This window comes from Staurois parvus, unplaced genomic scaffold (assembly GCF_062004578.1).
Source record: "Staurois parvus isolate SC_StPar_1 unplaced genomic scaffold, SC_StPar_1.0 ptg000108l, whole genome shotgun sequence".
NCBI lineage: Eukaryota > Metazoa > Chordata > Amphibia > Anura > Ranidae > Staurois > Staurois parvus.
The window spans coordinates 1,722,835-1,740,003 of NW_028317904.1; the positions used below are offsets into that span (position 1 = coordinate 1,722,835).

General features: G+C 42.8%; 1 protein-coding gene across 1 annotated transcript in view; it reads right to left on the bottom strand.

The window, feature by feature from the left end:
• The window catches only part of PNKP (polynucleotide kinase 3'-phosphatase), a 114,645-nt gene that overhangs the window by 49,687 nt on the left and 47,789 nt on the right, over positions 1–17,169 (bottom strand). The window contains exons 7-8 of the mRNA XM_089671598.1: positions 16,252–16,359; positions 8,454–8,525 (exon numbers count right to left, since the gene is read on the bottom strand). Of these exons, the coding sequence (XP_089527724.1) occupies positions 8,454–8,525; positions 16,252–16,359 (180 nt within the window). The remainder of the gene's footprint in view (positions 1–8,453; positions 8,526–16,251; positions 16,360–17,169) is intronic.

The window sequence follows — 17,169 nt, forward strand, 5'->3', positions numbered from 1 at the left end:
GAAATTATTGGCACCTTCTCAAAATTGTAAATAATTGCATTACAAACTGATGCTCCTCTAATTTGTAATTAAACTCACCTGTATCAATTAGCAGGTGCTGACAATATAGATGTGTGTCTGTGTGCCACGTGGAGCATGGAGAAAAGAAAGAGCGGCAAAGAATTGTCTGAAGATATGAGAACAAAAATTGTGGAAAAGCATGCACAATCTCAAGGTTACAAGTCCATCTCCAGAGATCTAAATGTTCCTGTGTCTACTGTGTGCAACATTGTCAAAAAGTTTACAGCCCAAGCATTGCCAGCGACTGTGCTTGATGGTGGACGCTCATTAGCAGAGCTCCGCTCATCCCAGGCATCTCCGGCTCTCCCGCTCTGCTCCACAAGCCGACAGCTGCTCTGGGCGGGCCGCATAAGCCCAGCGCACACCCGGAGACATAGTATGGGGAAGATCGGGCGCTGGAAGCCCCCCTCCGCTTCCTATCTAGGCCTGCATCCCCTCTAGTACTGCTCCCAGCCCAAAAGGGAGTTCCGGGCACCCGGCGGTGGCCAGGGGAGGAATCGATCAGCCCTCCACATGGCCCTTCACAATCCCACCCCAAAATACTAGCCAGATTGAGGATCCCAGACACCTGCAGGTGGTGGGGGGGGGGGGGGGGCAGCAGACCACCCTTATTTGGAGCACATCACAGCTTCAGCCACAGTCCCATCCTTGCAGCTGGTTCCATCCACCCTAACAGCCTCATCTTTGGACAACAAATTGCAAGTATTCCTGCGCAATATTACTGCTACTACATCTGCTGAAGCTGGCCCTGGATCTTAGGGGGGAGATCACCCAGATTGGGGACCGCACTGATCACCTGGAGACCAAGTTTGACGAATTGGTACAATACGTACATGTTTTGGAAGGAGACAACGCTTAGTTGAAGCTCTCCATGTCCCAAATGCAGTTTCAACAAGAAGACCTGGAAAACAGGGAACGCCGCCAGAATATCCGTATCCGCAGTATGTCTAAAGCAATTTCTGACTCCCAACTTCGTCACCATTTGCTGTCCTTTTTTACCGCAACTTCCCCATGGTCCCAGAATCAGATTGGCGGCTGGATAGAGCTCATCGCTCTCTGGGCCCTAAACCCCCTGAGGGCACCAGACCCCACAACGTCATTGTCCGTTTTCATTTTTTTGAAAGCAAAGAGAGTGCTTTCCTCTGCGCGCAACAAATCATCCTTGGAATTCAAAGGAGACAAACTCCAACTCTTCAGTGACCTCCTTCCGATTACCCTGGCCAAATGATGAGTTCTGAAACTGGTCACCACCCATCTCCAACAACACCACATTCCCTATCGGTGGGGGTTTCCCTTCAAGTTGGTCGTCTCCAAGGACAACACTCAAGTTACCCTACGTGATCTTCCTGAAGCAGATTCCTTCCTTCATCACCTGGGACTTCCCCCTCTTCCTGATGATCCATCTTCACTGCCACCTACTCCATCACGCCCTTCCGCCACCCCAACCAAGATCTGGACACCGGCCCACGGCCTCCTAGAGCAGGTGATGTACCTGTCTGATGACCCTCCTAGATGGTCTATTGGGCGTTCTCAGAGTCGCCTTCTTCCCCAATTATTGCACCGCTAACATCAATTTTGCTATGTCCTGGTTGTGTGCTTTCATTATGTTTTTCCTTGCCGGGACAGACAATTGGTGAGATGTGTCAGTTGTCATGCTGTCCCTGAACACGTCTAGCATTAGGCCTAGACAACTTGGGTCTGTTCCCATGTCCTGAGTTTATATCATTACTGATATCTTTGTTTTTTGCTGTTCTTACAGTTTATGTCTTCTCTGTTTTTATTGCTTTAATTTTTTTTCATCGATTATGCTTTATTCAGTCTTTATACTGGTACAATTGTTTTTTGTATTATTAACTAATGATGACTTTACGGTTACTATCATATAATGTCAAAGGTCTTAACTCTATCCAAAAACAGTGGATGGCTTTGAAGGAATTTTGATCCTCAGGAGCAGATGTTATTTTTGTTCAGAAGACCCATTTTAAATCGAATGGCTCTTTTTGTTTTGCCTCAGGGTTTTTTTCCCAATCCTACTCGGCTTTTGATCCCACTGGGAAGGCCGGAGTAGCGATTTTGATACGGACACACTGCTCCCTTTCCTCCAGAGTCGACCCATGGGGTCGTTTTATTCTTCTAGAATGTATGTTTGGAGGCTCTCCTCTTATTTTGTTAAATTTGTATGCCCCGAACGTGGGTCAATTGCAGTTCCTTTCCCAAACACTCACCAGATTAAATTCCTTTTCAACACCACACATGATCAATGGTGGCGACTTTGATTTAATTATGTCCCCACATAAAAACAGGAAGGTCCTTTTTGAATCCACCTCCTTGAATCGGCAATGTTCCTTCTCAAGATATTTTTGTAAGTTGATCAGGGAACATAGTCTCTTTGATGCTTGGCAGGTCAAACATCCCTTACACAAACAATTTACTTTCTGTTCCTCTGCTCATCACAGTTATTCTCGCTTAGACTGTTTTTCTGTCTCTGCTCCTTTACTCCCACATTTGGTTTCTTCTGAAATCAATTCTATCACATGGTCTGACCATGCTTCTATGACTCTGAATCTTCTTTTCCCTGACTCCCTACAGAAGGCCTGTCACTGGCGCCTCAATGAGACTTTCCTCACTACGACCCATCTCTGCGAGGAACTTTCTCAAGACTGGACATGTACTTTCATCATAATGTGGGCTCAGTGGTTTCTTCCTCGACCCTATGGGAGGCTCATAAGGCTGTTTTTCAGGGACTCTGTATCTCTATGGGCTCCCGTTTAAAAAAAAGTCCTCTACTGCTGCCAAGGCTTCCCTTATTTGCCAACTATCTTAGGCTGAACATCGTTTACTTGCAAAGCCGTCTAATACTGGGCTTCCTAGGGTTACTTCTCTCCGTGACCAGATCAAAGCTCTCGATTTGTGTAAATCTTCACATTCCTTTCTTTGGGTCAAACAGAAATTTTACGAATTCTCTAATAAACCACACCGCATGCTCGTAAATTGGCTCAAAGCACAATCTCCCTCAACGATACCAGATCACCTACTCCAACCGGATGGTGACCCTACCTACGACCCTCACGTAATGGCCTCAATCTTTGGAACATACTATAAAAACCTTTACAACTGCGCCATCCCAGATCTTCACCACCCCCCCTTGCAAAAGGCGTCTTTTTTGACTCTCTATTCCTCCCGACGTTTATCACCCCCTAACCTCTCGGCCCTTAATGCGGACATTTCATCCTAGGAATTATTCGAGACAATCAAACAACTCCCATCCCACAAATCTCCGGGACCTGACAGCCTACCCTATTCCTATTATAAAACCTTTATAGGCACTTTGGCTCCTCATCTCTATTTCAGGATCTCTTAAAGGGCGTCGCCCCCCAGGCATAATTTTCCCAGGCATATATTTCTGTAATTCCCAAGCCTGATAAAGATCATTCTACCCCAGCTAACTATCGCCCCATCGCTCTATTGAATTCCAACTATAAAATATTTACTAAGATTTTGGCCAACAGGTTGTCCAGAGTCATCTCCAAGCTCATACATAGGGATCAGGTGGACTTTGTGCCAGCTAGACATGCCGCGGACAACACCAGGGGGTCCGTTGACTTGATTGATTTGGTTAAACGATCCTTGACTCCTGCTATATTACTGAGCTTGGACGCTCAGAAAGCTTTTGATCGCCTTAGCTGGCCCTATATGTTTATGGTCTTGGAGAAGTTTGGCTTCCGGGGTCCATTTGTGGCTGCCTTGAAGGTTCTTTATTCTTCACCTTCTTCACAGGTCAGATTAGCATAGTTCCTCTCACGCTCCTTCCAAATGTCAAACGGTACACGGCAGGGTTGTCCGCTTCCCCCCCTACTGTTTATCCTTTGTCTGGAACCGCTGGCTATCACCATTCGGTTCAACCCTGATACACGCGGGATAAATTGTCATGAGCATGAATACAAATTGTCCCTATTTGCAGACGATATCCTCCTTACCTTAACAAACCGTCCTACTTCCCTACCGGTTCTCCATAAAACTTTACAATTATTTGGGGCTCTGTCGGGATATAAAGTCAATGCATCCAAAACTGAGGTACTTCCTTTACACATCCCACCCGACGTATTGTCCTTTCTCCAATCGTTTTATCCATATCGTTGGTGTACTCACTCTTTAAAGTACTTGGGTACCAACCTCACTTCTTTATACCACTGTATATACAAGGCTAACTTCCCTCCCTTATTCATTGCCATTTCCCGATCTCTAAAATTCTGGGACACCCTACCCATCTCCTACCTTGGCCGCATCAACATGATAAAAATGAACATACTGCCCAAACTCTTATATCTATTCGCGACTCTTCCGGTTCCCATCCCTATGTCTAAGCTACACTCCATTCAGAAATCCCTTTTATGCTTTATCTGGCATGATAAACAACATAGAATCGCACTCACTGTACTTCTCACCTTGCGTTCCAGGGGAGGCCTAGGTGTTCCGGATATTGTGACATATTATTGTTACCCACCTCCGATTCCTACTCTCCTGGTCCACCCGACGTCCTCCCAATATATGGTCAGAGATTGAATCCCTACAACTAACCCCGATTCACCCATGCTCCTTTCTCTGGTCTACGTCGGCGGTGGATATCACTTCTTATCGACACCTCTTGCTTGGACTTATGCAATTCTCCCTGTCTATTTGGAAGAGATGCAAGATTAAATTTGCACTGGCCTCTGACTGTTCTCCTTTAACCAATGTTCTTTTTAATCCCATCCTTCTGGACAGTCTGGCCATGTCCCGTATGCTCCCTTGGGCTTCAGCCAATCTCTTCCAACTGCGCCATCTGATCCACCCGGTGACTCAGGCACTTAACCCCTTTTCTGTTATCCAGAAAAAAGTCCATCTTCCTCCCCAGCATTTTTACATCTATTTGCAGATACGCCATTTCTTTTCTACCTTGTCACCCTCTTTGACCCTTGAAAACCCTACTCCTTTTGAGCGTCTATGTATACAGGGCCCACATCAAAGGGGCATAATCTCCACTACCTATAAGCTCCTTATGGACGCCTACCCCTTATCCAATGACACCCACCACTATATGCGCAAATGGTCCCAATTTCTCAGCTGTGACATTGATTTGGTGCCGTGGAAAAAGATATGGGAAAACGCATCTAGATCTTCCATATGCGTAGTCTATAAAGAAAATGTGTATAAAATCATGATGTTTTGGTACAGAACACCTGATATACTCCATGCCCGTAACTGGGTGCTTCTCCTGCCTGCTGGCAATGTGGGAGAGAATCTGGATCTCTTTACCATATTTTTTGGGAATGTAGGTCTATCATTCCCTTTTGGGAGTATGTATGGTCCCTGCTACGTTCTTTACTACGTACCAACCTTCCTTTTGAACCCCTTTACTTTTTTTTGGGCCTACCCTTCCCAGGCCTCCCCAAATTGTCCAGGAAACTCTCCATGCATGTTCTGACGGCAGCCAGGAGAAGCATCCCGATATGTTGGCTCTCTTCCACACCCCCCTCACTACCGACATTATTTAAGATTATTACAGACATTAGAAAAATGGAATAACCACTCACTATGCCAGCTCTGTATCCATATTTGAAACTGTATGGAATCCATGGGGTACCTATATCTCTGCTCAATTTGTTCAAAATGTACTGATTTGATTCTTTTTCCACTGTTGTTTCATTGACATTGTATGTTTTTTTTTTCTTTTTCTTCTTTTATATCCTTACATGTTTTTATCATTGATGAACCTCTCTTTTCTCTCTTCTTCTCAGTTTGTTTTAAAGTTTCATGTATATTTATATGTGTGAAAACTCAATAAAATGTTAATTATAAAAAAAAAAGTTTACAGCCCATGGCACTGTAGCTAGTTTCCCTGGGCGTGGATGAAAAAGAAAAACTGATCACAGACTGCAACGAAGGATTGCCTGGGTACAGGGTACTACTGTGTCAGATCACACTATATGTCGCCATCTGAATGAAAAGGGACGCTATGGTAGGAGACCCAGGAAGACCCCACTGACAACAAAAACATAAAAATTCCAGATTGGAGTTTGCCAAAACTTACCTGAGGAAGCCAAAAATACTTTTGGGAGAATGTGCCGTGGACAGATGAAACAGAATACAACTTTTTGGTAAAGCCCATCATTCTACTGTTTTCAGAAAAAGAAATTAAGCCTTTAACCACTAGCCTACAGGGCACTTATACCCCCTTCCTGCCCAGGTTAATTTCCAGCTGTCAGCGCTGTCGCAATTTGAATGACAATTGCGCGGTGAAACAACACTGTACCCATATGAAATTTTTATCTTTTTTTGTGACAGATAAAGCTTTATTTTGGTGGTATTTATTCACCTCTGGGTTTTTTCTTTTTTCTTAAACAAACCAAAATCCACTGAAAATTTTGGAAAAAAAAGTTTTTTCTTAGTTTTTGTTATAAAATTTTGTAAATAAGTGATTTTTCTCCTTCACTGATGTGCGCTAATGAGGGTGCACTGATGGGCACTGATGGACACTGATAGGTGGCACTGATGAGGAGGCACTGGTAGGTGGCACTGATGTGTATTGACAGGCATCACTGATGGGCACTGAAAAGCAGCACTGATACATGGCACTGATAGGCAGCACTGACTGGAACTGATAGGTGGCACTGACTGGCACTGATGTGTGACACTGAAAGGCAGTTCAGATGGGCACTGATATGTGGCATTGATGTGCACTGATATGTGGCACTGATGGGCACTGGCACGAGGCACTGATGAGCACTGACATAAGGCACTGATGGACACTGTTTACATGTGATTGACTGTGATTGGACACAGCTGATGAGCACTGACATAAGGCACTGATGGACACTGTTTACATGTGATTGACTGTGATTGGACACATCTTCGGCTCTTTCCGTGATCGGTGATCCGCTGTGTCCGAGGGACACAGTGCACCGCCGATCGCCGCGCTGCACACTCCCTGAGCCACGCATGCGCAGTGAGAATGGGAGGACGTCATATGACGTCCTCCCAGAATGAGAGAATCACCTTGCGCCTGTCATATTACTATATGGCGGGCGGGAGGTGGTTGAAGAAAAGAATACAGTCCGTACCGTCAACCATGGTGGAGGGTCACTGATGTTTTGGGGTTGCTGTGCTGCTTCAGGCACTGGATGTCTTTAACGTGTGCATGGCATTATGAAATCTGAAGACTATCAAAGAATTCTGGGGTGCAATGTAGGGTCAAGTGTCAGAAAGTTGGGTCTCCATGAAAGGACATGGGTCTTACAGCAGGACCCAAAAGCACACGTCAAAAAGCACCCAGAAATGCTTGAAAACAAAGAGTTTAAGATTACTGAACTGAACAGTAATGAGTCCAGATCTCAATCCCATAGCGCACCTGTGGAGAGATCTCAAAACAGCATTTGGTAAAAGGAACCCTTCCAATCTTAGAGACCTGGAGCAGTTAGCAAAAGAAGAGTGGCTGTAGGTGGGCAGTTATGAGAATGCATGATCCACATGGTGCTTCAGGAAGGAAGAGCAACAGCTGCAAAGTGTTTCCTCTAGCGGAGGAAAGCCGCACATTATGTCAGTGCTCAATTCCCTCAGTCTCAAACCCACCAGAAGTGGCTAACTGTACAACTTGTGAGGTACTTTCCAGTGCTTTAGCCTGACCAATCTTACTCACTACATGAGTCTTCAGAGAAATGGTAACACCAGAGGCTGTGCCACAACTCTGGATGTGAAAAGCATGTTGCTCCAATGCAGAGCTCAGTGCCCAAAAGTCACATTCTAGGCTAACACCACAATTTCCAATCCATATGGGTCCAGGCATGGCCTCCAAAAATATTGCTGAGGACATGCTGATTCATCCGTCCTACACAGAGACCAGCTGATACAACAGTGTGCAATATTTGACATTTTGATAAACTATTGCATCATTATCTGGTTGGATGGATGTAGTAGCGATTCTCAATGAATTTTCAAGGTACTCATCAGATATTTTTGTTCTAAGTTTACCCTTCATGTGCTTCATCCTTGAAAAACGTTGCTCACAAATATAGGTGCTGCCAAAAACAAATGACCAGAATCAGGCATGATTGTGAAGAGTGAGATATTTTCCTTTGGGAAGAAAAAAAAACTTATAGAAGTCAAGTAAAGAGACACTGTCAATTTGCTCTTCGACCGCATGTGTTCGCTAAGTGTAAACACATTTTTACAAAAAGTTCAAAAAATAAAATCAACATTCTTAAGTAAGTTTACTATTTTGTGTTTGGCCACATTCATAGCCATCTTGGGCTGCAGGTTGGACACCCCTGATCTAATGCATAGCTGTAGCTTACAGGCAAACATTTATAGCTATGGAATTTCACAAGAACAACAACAAGCACTGCAAATGGTCTCACCTTTTCCCACAGGTAATCCCACATTCCAGTGACTGGCTTACGATAGAGTCCAACACCAGTCGCAACAAACACCTGAAAGGAAACATAATGCTTTTTATCCAGCTATATCAAGAGCTCTGTATTCAATTTCTCAAGGTATCCATGAAAAACAGAGGCAGGTTAATGTGCAGGCACATTCGGACCCTCTCATGGGTCAGCATTTTTCAAGTAAGGGCCAAGGCACATAAATGATTTTATAGTAGCTACAACTCTTTCCTTAACATTTTGTTACTAGAGCTGGAACTGGCAACTGAATCACCAGCTACACTCATGTTTTTCCAGTGCAGCTACTGGTCAGCATGACCCACCAGCATTTTGTAGATGCATAGGTGTTTTCGGTATCCAACTACAGAAGCAAATCTAAAGTTAGCTACAAATGGATATAGGATTTTTGACTTACCATAAAATCCTATTCTTGGGAGTATTACCCACTTGCCTAGAAACCCCCCCCCCCCCCTTCCCAAATATACCAAATATATATTTGCTGAAAGCAGAGGACCTGGAGAATAAAAATGGTTTATCAAATGCAAATTTTCAGGAAAACATAAACTAAAATTAATTTTAGTGTACAAACACAATACCATACCCATTTTTTTGGTAAAATCTAAAATATGCCGTCGGTTTGAGTAAATAGATAACAAACATGTTAAGACTCAAAACTGCATGTGCCTGTAAATTTTTTTGACAAACTATTGTACCTAACATTTTAATACGTGACATTTTAAAAGCCTTTATAGGTTTTCAATGTAAAGTTAATCATGAATGATGGCCATAGACCACTCAGTGGCACCAAAGAGTGAGCAACTGCTTGGTCCCTGAATCCCTAGGAACCCTACTGATTTAAAATATTACATTCCCATCGAGCACTCACTTAGAGACCTACGCAGCATGTTCCTCAACCGTCAAGTTTGCACCTTATCTTGCTAGATAACCACTGTTTTGAGGGAGTTAACACACTAGGGTTTGATTTTTGGCTGTATACCCAGCCCTGTGCAGTTGTATGTTACATTTTCATGTCTCACAAAAATTTATTAACCTGTCTGTTGTTACTGTGCTTTTCTTTTATCAATAAACAATTTGAACAAGAATGATGGCTCTAGAATTACTGCTTTCACTCTGATGTTTGTGGAGATACCTCATATGTGTGGTGAAACTGTTAACATTTGTGTTAAAGACCTACAAGTGCATTGGCATTTGTGCATATGTGAGGGGAAGGGGATGCTTGCAAATTTTTACAATTATTTTTACCTATTTTATTTAAAAAATAATTTTTTTTTACACTTTTTAAAAAATGTTTTTTTTAATTTATCTTTATTAATATCACATTGGGGTTAAAGAGCCTCCTATGTGACAGCTTTGGGCAGGTGACAGGCACTCTTTATGGAGAGATCTGGAGTCTGTTAAACCCACAATTTCTCTCTTGCACTCCAATGCAGCTAATCAAGCACAGAAAGGGCGTGATTAGCTGTTTTCCTGACTTGCAGCCAGAATCGATTTCAGAGCTGTCATTCCCTAGGTGTTACTGTATATAGGCACAGGAGAATGGTGAATGGATGTTCCTTCATCACCTCTGTGTTTAGTTATAGCAGCTATTTACCTTGATCCCAGGCTTCCCAGAGGAGTGGGGGAGCCCGAGAACCACCACGGGTAGTGCAGGGATGGTGGGCAGTCCTTCTTATTTCAGTAAAAGTGATTGTGCGGCTCCAGCTATGTGTGACTTCTTATAGCCACTTGCAGTGAGGACGTGTGTGTGTGTGTGTGTGTGTGTGTATATATATATATATATATATATATATATATATATATATATGTATGTATAATATTATTTCTGAATATAGTTACATAGTTAGTCTGGCTGAAAAAAGGAAAGTCCATCTAGTTCAACCATTACAAAAAAAAAGTTATCCTATACCCACAGTTGATCCAGAGGAAGGCAAAAAACCAAGCAAAGCATGATCCAATTTGCTCCTGCAGGGAAACAAATTCCTTCCTGATCCCTCGAGAGGCAATTGGATATTCCCTGGATCAACTTTACCTATAAATGTTAGTATCCAGTTATATTCTGTGTATCTAAGAAAGAATCCAGGCCTTTTTTAAAGCAATCCACTGAGCTGGCCAGAACCAACTCTTGAGGGAGTCTATTCCACATTCTCACAGCTCTCACTGTGAAGAAACCTTTCCATGTTTGGAGATTACATTTCTTTTCCTCCAGACATAAAGAGTGCCCCCTTGTCCTCTGTGATGACCTCAGGGTGAATAGCTGTACACCGAGTTCACTATTGAACCACTGATGTATTTATACATGTTCGTCATATCCCCCCTTTATCTCCTCTTCTGTTATATATATGAATTAAGTATTAAGGTACACTGTTGGTTATGCTGTTGCCTTCAAGCTGTTTGGCATTGGCAAAACAAAGCTGTAAAGACAATCCATTTTAATTCCTTTCACTCCCAGCCTGCTTCAGTTTTGTAGCATGCAACAGTAGGAGTGGATCATAAAAACAAATTGGAGGAACTTGTGCTGCTTAACGTACCGTATGAAAAGGATTTTACAATACAGTCATGGTCAAAAATATTGGCACCCCTGCATTTCTGTCAGATTATGCACCTCTTCACCCAGAAAATTGTTGCAATTACAAATGTTTAAGCATTCTTGTGTTTATTTAGTTTGTTTGTATTGGTATGACACAAAAAAAGTGGAGAAACAAAAAGCCAAATCTGACACATTCCACGCAAAACTCCAAAAGTGGACTGGATAAAATTATTGGCACCTTCTCAAAATTGTAAGAAATAATTGCATTCCAAGTTTGTGATGCTCCTGTAATTTGTAATTAAACTGTATCAATTAACAGGTGCTGATAATATAGAAATCACACCGGAAACCAGTCAAAATGGTGAAAAATGTACTCAACCTTTCTGTTGTGTGTTTCTGTGTGCCACATTGGGAATGGAGAAGAGAAAGAGCAGCAAAGAATTGTCTGAGGATTTGGGAACAAAAATTATGGAGAAGCACAATCAATCTCCAGAGATCTTAATGTTCCTGTGTCCACTGTACGCAACATTGTTTGTGCCCATGGCACTGTAGCTAATCTCCCTGGACGTAGATCATAGAGAAAAATGTATCAAAGATAGCAACAAAGGATTGTTCCAACGGTGGCTAAAGAACCTCAATCATCTTCCAGACAAATTCAAGCTGACCATCAGGCACAGGGTACAACTGTGTCAGCACGCACTATACCTCGCCATCTGAATGAAAAGGGACGCCATGGTAGGAGACCCAGGACGACCCTATTGCTGACACAGAAACATAGAAAAGCCAGACTGGAGTTTGCCAAAACTTACCTGAGGAAGCATGTGTTGTTGACAGATGAAACAAAATTACAGCTTTTTGGTAAAGCCCATCATTCCACTGTTTTCAGAAAAAGAAAGAAGCCTTTACAAAAAAAAAAAAAAAAAAAAAAAAAAAAAAAAAAAAAAAAGAATACAGTCCCTAAAGTCAAACATGGCAGAGGTTCACTGATGTTTTGGGGTTGCTTTGCTGCTTTCGGCACTGGATGTTTTGACTGTGTGCATGGCAATTTTGAAATCTGAAGACTACCAAAACATTTTGGGGTGCAATGTAGGGCTCACTGTCAGAAAATTGGGTCTCCGTCAAAGGTCTTACAGCAAGACAATGACCCAAAGTACATGTTAAAAAGCACCCAGAATGGTTTAAGACAATGAGTTTAAGATTACTGAACTTGACAGCAATGAGCCCAGACCTCAATCCTATAGAGCACCTGTGGAGAGATTTCAAAACAGCAGTTGGAAAAAGGAACCCTTCCAATCTGAGAAACCTGCAGCAGTTAGCGAAAATAGAGTGGTCCAGAATTCCAGGTGTACGAAACTCATTGATGGTTACAGGAAGCGATTGATTTCAGTTATTTTTTCCACGGGGTGTGCTACCAATAATTAAATTGAGGGTGCCAATCATTTTGTCCAGTCCATTTTTGGAGTTTTGCGTGGAATGTGTCAGATTTTTGTTTCTCCACTTTTTTGTGTTATACCAATACAAACAAAAGAAATAAAAGAGAATGCTTAAACATTTGTAATTGCAACAATTTTATGGTGTATTTGACAGAAATATGAGTGCCAATATTTCTGGCCATGACAGTTAAGTCACAAATACTATTTTCATACAATAAGGGACACAGAATAATGTTTTCGGGTACACTGGAACATCCAAAAGCAAGTCAAACCAAGGGGTAGCAACACAGCAACAAAATGCTAAAAGCCAAAAAAAAAAAAAAAAAAGCTTAAAGTGTTACTAAACCCAGGACCCTGCATTCACTATATCTGGTCTCCCACAGTACACAAAACATGGAAGTGCAATTTTCTTAGTAAATATAAACTGCTAAATACCTTTTCTCATCAGCAGTTACAGAAGTCTTGTGACTTCTATCAGTGTTCAGCAGAGCACTGGAAAGCTTGCAGGAGGCGTTTTCTCTAGGAGGATGCAGTACCCCTGACCTCTGTCTGGTCAGTGCTGTTTGACCTTGTGTTGATCACATGCACTCTCCCAAGAAAAAAAAAAACCTCTCTAGCACCAAACTGAGCATGTGCAATGTCTTCACATGATATGACTTATCAGGAGATAAGAGAGACGCACTGGATGAAGGGGAGGCTCAAAGAAGTCAGGATCAAACAGCATTTTTACACAATGTAGAGAATTAACCCCTTAGGTTCCACAATGAGTATAACAAGCATACTTTACTGCATATACAGACTGGTTTTACTGTTGTGGGTTTAGTAACACTTTAACACAGGTGGCTCAACAGAACCTAAAGAACCTTTCACATAGGCTGGCATCACCCATAAAGAGTCTGCTGAGGTCTGAGCACTACGTCCTCCTGGGCTGTTTTGGTGTGATGAGAATCACTGGAATGCCCTCCATCTCGATCTGGTCTGAGGAGGCTGGGGGGAAGTTTCATAGGAGGAAAGGGCATAGATTAGGTTGAACTGATCCAACTGAATCACCAGAACATACACCGCCATGGCTAAGGGATCCCTGGATCTGTAGATCTGTTCAATTTGTTGTTAAGCCTGGAAGCCATGAGGTATTAAAGTCTACCACAAAACATGCAACAAAGTGCAATTCCCCATGTGATGTGCCTTGAACAACTTGACAACTCCACTTGGGAAGCCACCACTTCTCCCCAATCACTAGATCTCAGTGCCTCACTTTTTTTTTTTTTTAACTACTTACCTACAGTGCACTTCTACCCCCTTCCTGCCCAGGCCAATTATCAGCTTTCACTGCTGTCGCACTTTGAATGACAATTGCGTGGTCATGCAACACTGTACTAATATTAAATTAAAAAAAAAAAATTTTGACAGATGGAGCTTTCTTTTGGTGGTATTTAATCACCTCTGGGTTTTTTATTTTTTGCTAAACAAACCAGAAGCAACTGAAAATTTTGAAAAAAAAATGTTTTTCTTAGTTTCTGTTACAAAATTTTATAAATAAGAGATTTTTCTCCTTCACTATTGTACGCTAATGAGGCTGCAGTGATGGGCACTGATAGGTAGCACTGATGGGCATTGACAGGCATCACTGATGGGCACTGAAAGGCATCACTCATATGGCACTGACTGGCACTGTTAGGCGGCATTGATTGGCAGCCCTGACTGGCACTGAAAGGCAGCTCAGAAGGGCACGGATATGTGGCATTGATGTGCTCTGGTAGGCACTGATATGTAGAATTAATGTGGCACTGATGGGCACTGGCAGGTGGCATTGATGGGCACTGGCAGGTGGCACTACTGGGGCTACACTGATCATCAGTGCCGTGATGATCAGTGTACATGTCCCCTCTGAGGAATGCCGATTACTGGCTCTCCTCTCCTCACGAGTTGTCAGCGTGACAGCTCGTGAGAGAAATGCTGATAACCGGAATTTCCTTATTTACATGCGGTCAGCTGTGATTGGACACCGCTGATCACATGACAGAGCCGACGTCTTCGGCTCTTTCCGTTCATCGGTGATCCGCTGTGTCCCAGATACACAGTGCACTACCGATCGCTGCGGTTAGAGTGGGAGGACGTCATATGATGCCTCCAAGAACGAGAGAACCGCCTTGCGCCTGTCATCTCCTTATATAGCGGACGGGAGGTGGTTAAAGAAAAGCATACACACATAGATTTGCTATTCCAATAGATGTCACATATCTCCCAACTCCTACTCCAACCTACCTCAGGATTAGACAGATGACATCCACCCAGTAATAAAAAGAAAGGCTAACACAGTGTAGTAACTTCAGACACAAATGTATTAAAAGGGTAAGTTTACCTTTTTAAAAAAAATAATAAATGCACATGTTTTTACCGTTAGGCGATTTTCTAAATAAAGGTAAATTCAATAGTAGAGTGGCTGTCCGGACTTCTCTTTTCTCTTATCATCAAATGTGAACTGGGTCGGCGCCTGTTCCGTGCTATTGTAGCAGTGTGTGGCTGGTGGCCCGGAAGTGGTGTTTTCTCTCTTAGGAAGGCTGAGCAGCTTAAGGCCAGCGGAATACCCAAAGGAAAGCAAAGAAACAGAGGGGTTGTAACTATTTGAATAGAGGGTACTAGGGCCATGTGTTGATAGATTAACACCTCTCCCCTGGAGCCATCTGACCTCTTAGCACTGCGCTTGTGATCTGCCATGTGTGGTGTAAAGGTATCTACAGGAGGATACTCACGACCTCTGCTGCTGTGGAGAAGGAAGTGTTAACCCTTCTTTTCCAGGCACTTAAGGCTGCTGCAACCAAGTATGCATCTGGGGATTGTGATACTCTACTCTGGAGACAGCCTTGGATTGCTGCTGCTGGTGAGAGAAAATGCACCCAGAGGAGGAAAGTGGCTCAGTGAAGCAACTGTGATCAAAACCATGCATGCACAGCAGTGCCAGACGTGACAGACTCAGGAAAGGGTAAGGAAACTGTTACATTTAAATTGCCAACACCTGTCATCCATAGCTGCAACATGTTTAGAGGGGTTGCAGTTTGTGCTTCTCACTGACTGAAGCATAAGAGCGCCAAAGCCCCCTTCCCGAATTAAAGGACAAAAGCCATGCACTTACCATGGCAGATGTCTTTACACTCCAAACAAGATGCAAGGGGTTAGACCACATCCTGGCTACACCTTCTCAGTGGGCATACCCATGAAGGGGCCTTCAGCAACAGGGCTCCGCAGCAGGCAGACCACAGCCCTTGACTTGTATTGCACCCTGTGGCAAAGGATCCAGTGCCTGTATCAACATTTCAGGCCTGCCCATCATCTTCCTCCAAGCAGGGTCTGGGTATGGTCCCCCCAAGGCTCACTTGAGGCGTCAACTGATCTAGAAGCTGCAGGAGGTGATGCAGTGGCTATGGTGCAGCCAGGAATCTTGACAGGAGAATCATTCACAATCTACATAGGAAACGGTACGTTTTCGCAGTACAGAAAAGTCCATTGCCAAGGACATTGGAAGAAAACTGAGGCAATCTGGGAAAGAGAGAGTTTATAATAAGGGGATGTCCCTGGAGCTTTTCTGTTTAACCACAGTGTTATATGTAGTTACCTTCAAGTGACTGGACACTGGCAAAAGAGTAAAGATCCTGTGTCTTGTACTGTATGATTAAGAAATACAACATCCCATCACACTTGTGGAATGTAATACAAAAGTTTTTAGAGTTTTAAGAGTACCCCAAGATAAAACAACTGCTTTTTTATCATCATAGTTGGGGTGATTAAAACTGACCTGTACAGGTATACCAAGTTGATCCAAAATTGCTTCAACTTTCGCTTTGAAAACTTCAGGCCTCAGTTTACCACGGCTAATCCCCATCTGATTGGTGAAAAAAACCACCTGACAGAACAGCAATAATATAAATCAGTAAATAAGGAGAGATGTTAGACAAAATGAACAGATACCAATAAAAAAGTAACTTTAGAACTCTGCTGTTGCAGTAGATAGCCCTATCTATCACCACATTAATCAGCTCGGCTCCAGAGCAAATTTTTTCATTTTTTGTACACATAAAAATCTTTATTTTTGGAATTAAATTACTTAAACCCCCAGAACATTATATATTTTCTGAAAGCAGAGGCCCTGTTGAATAAAAAGATACGTGCAGATTTTTATGTCACATTATATTTGTGCAACTGTTCATTGAACACAGATTGAACTTAAATTCAATTTACTATAATTTTTCCTGACAAACACACACACAATACTCATTTTTTTGGTATAATACAATCGGGACTGCACGCCCACATGGCTGTCAAATTGGAAGCAGCAGTTGTGGCCTTACTCTTCTCCAGACGCCCAGAGTGTGTGTCCGTTATTCATTCTGCGCAGAGGACAGGTCAGCCTCTGTGTGGTACTTATATAAACATTTATGCACTGATAGGGCAAGAACATAAGCATTGAACTTGTACCTATCCCTGAGTGGCAACGCTGAAATAACTTCTAACAAATTTTTGCTAAAAAAAAAAGCATGGAGATCACAGTTGTCATTCTTCAAATGCAACAGGGAGCTGCTGTCATTCAAAAATTCTTGCTTCAGCCACTGGGCCAAAAAAAGCATGCAAAACGGACATCTGAGTTACCTAATATGCATATTCCTTGGTCAGTGGCTCATAAAACAGAAGCCAAAAAAGGTCAACTTTGACAGCC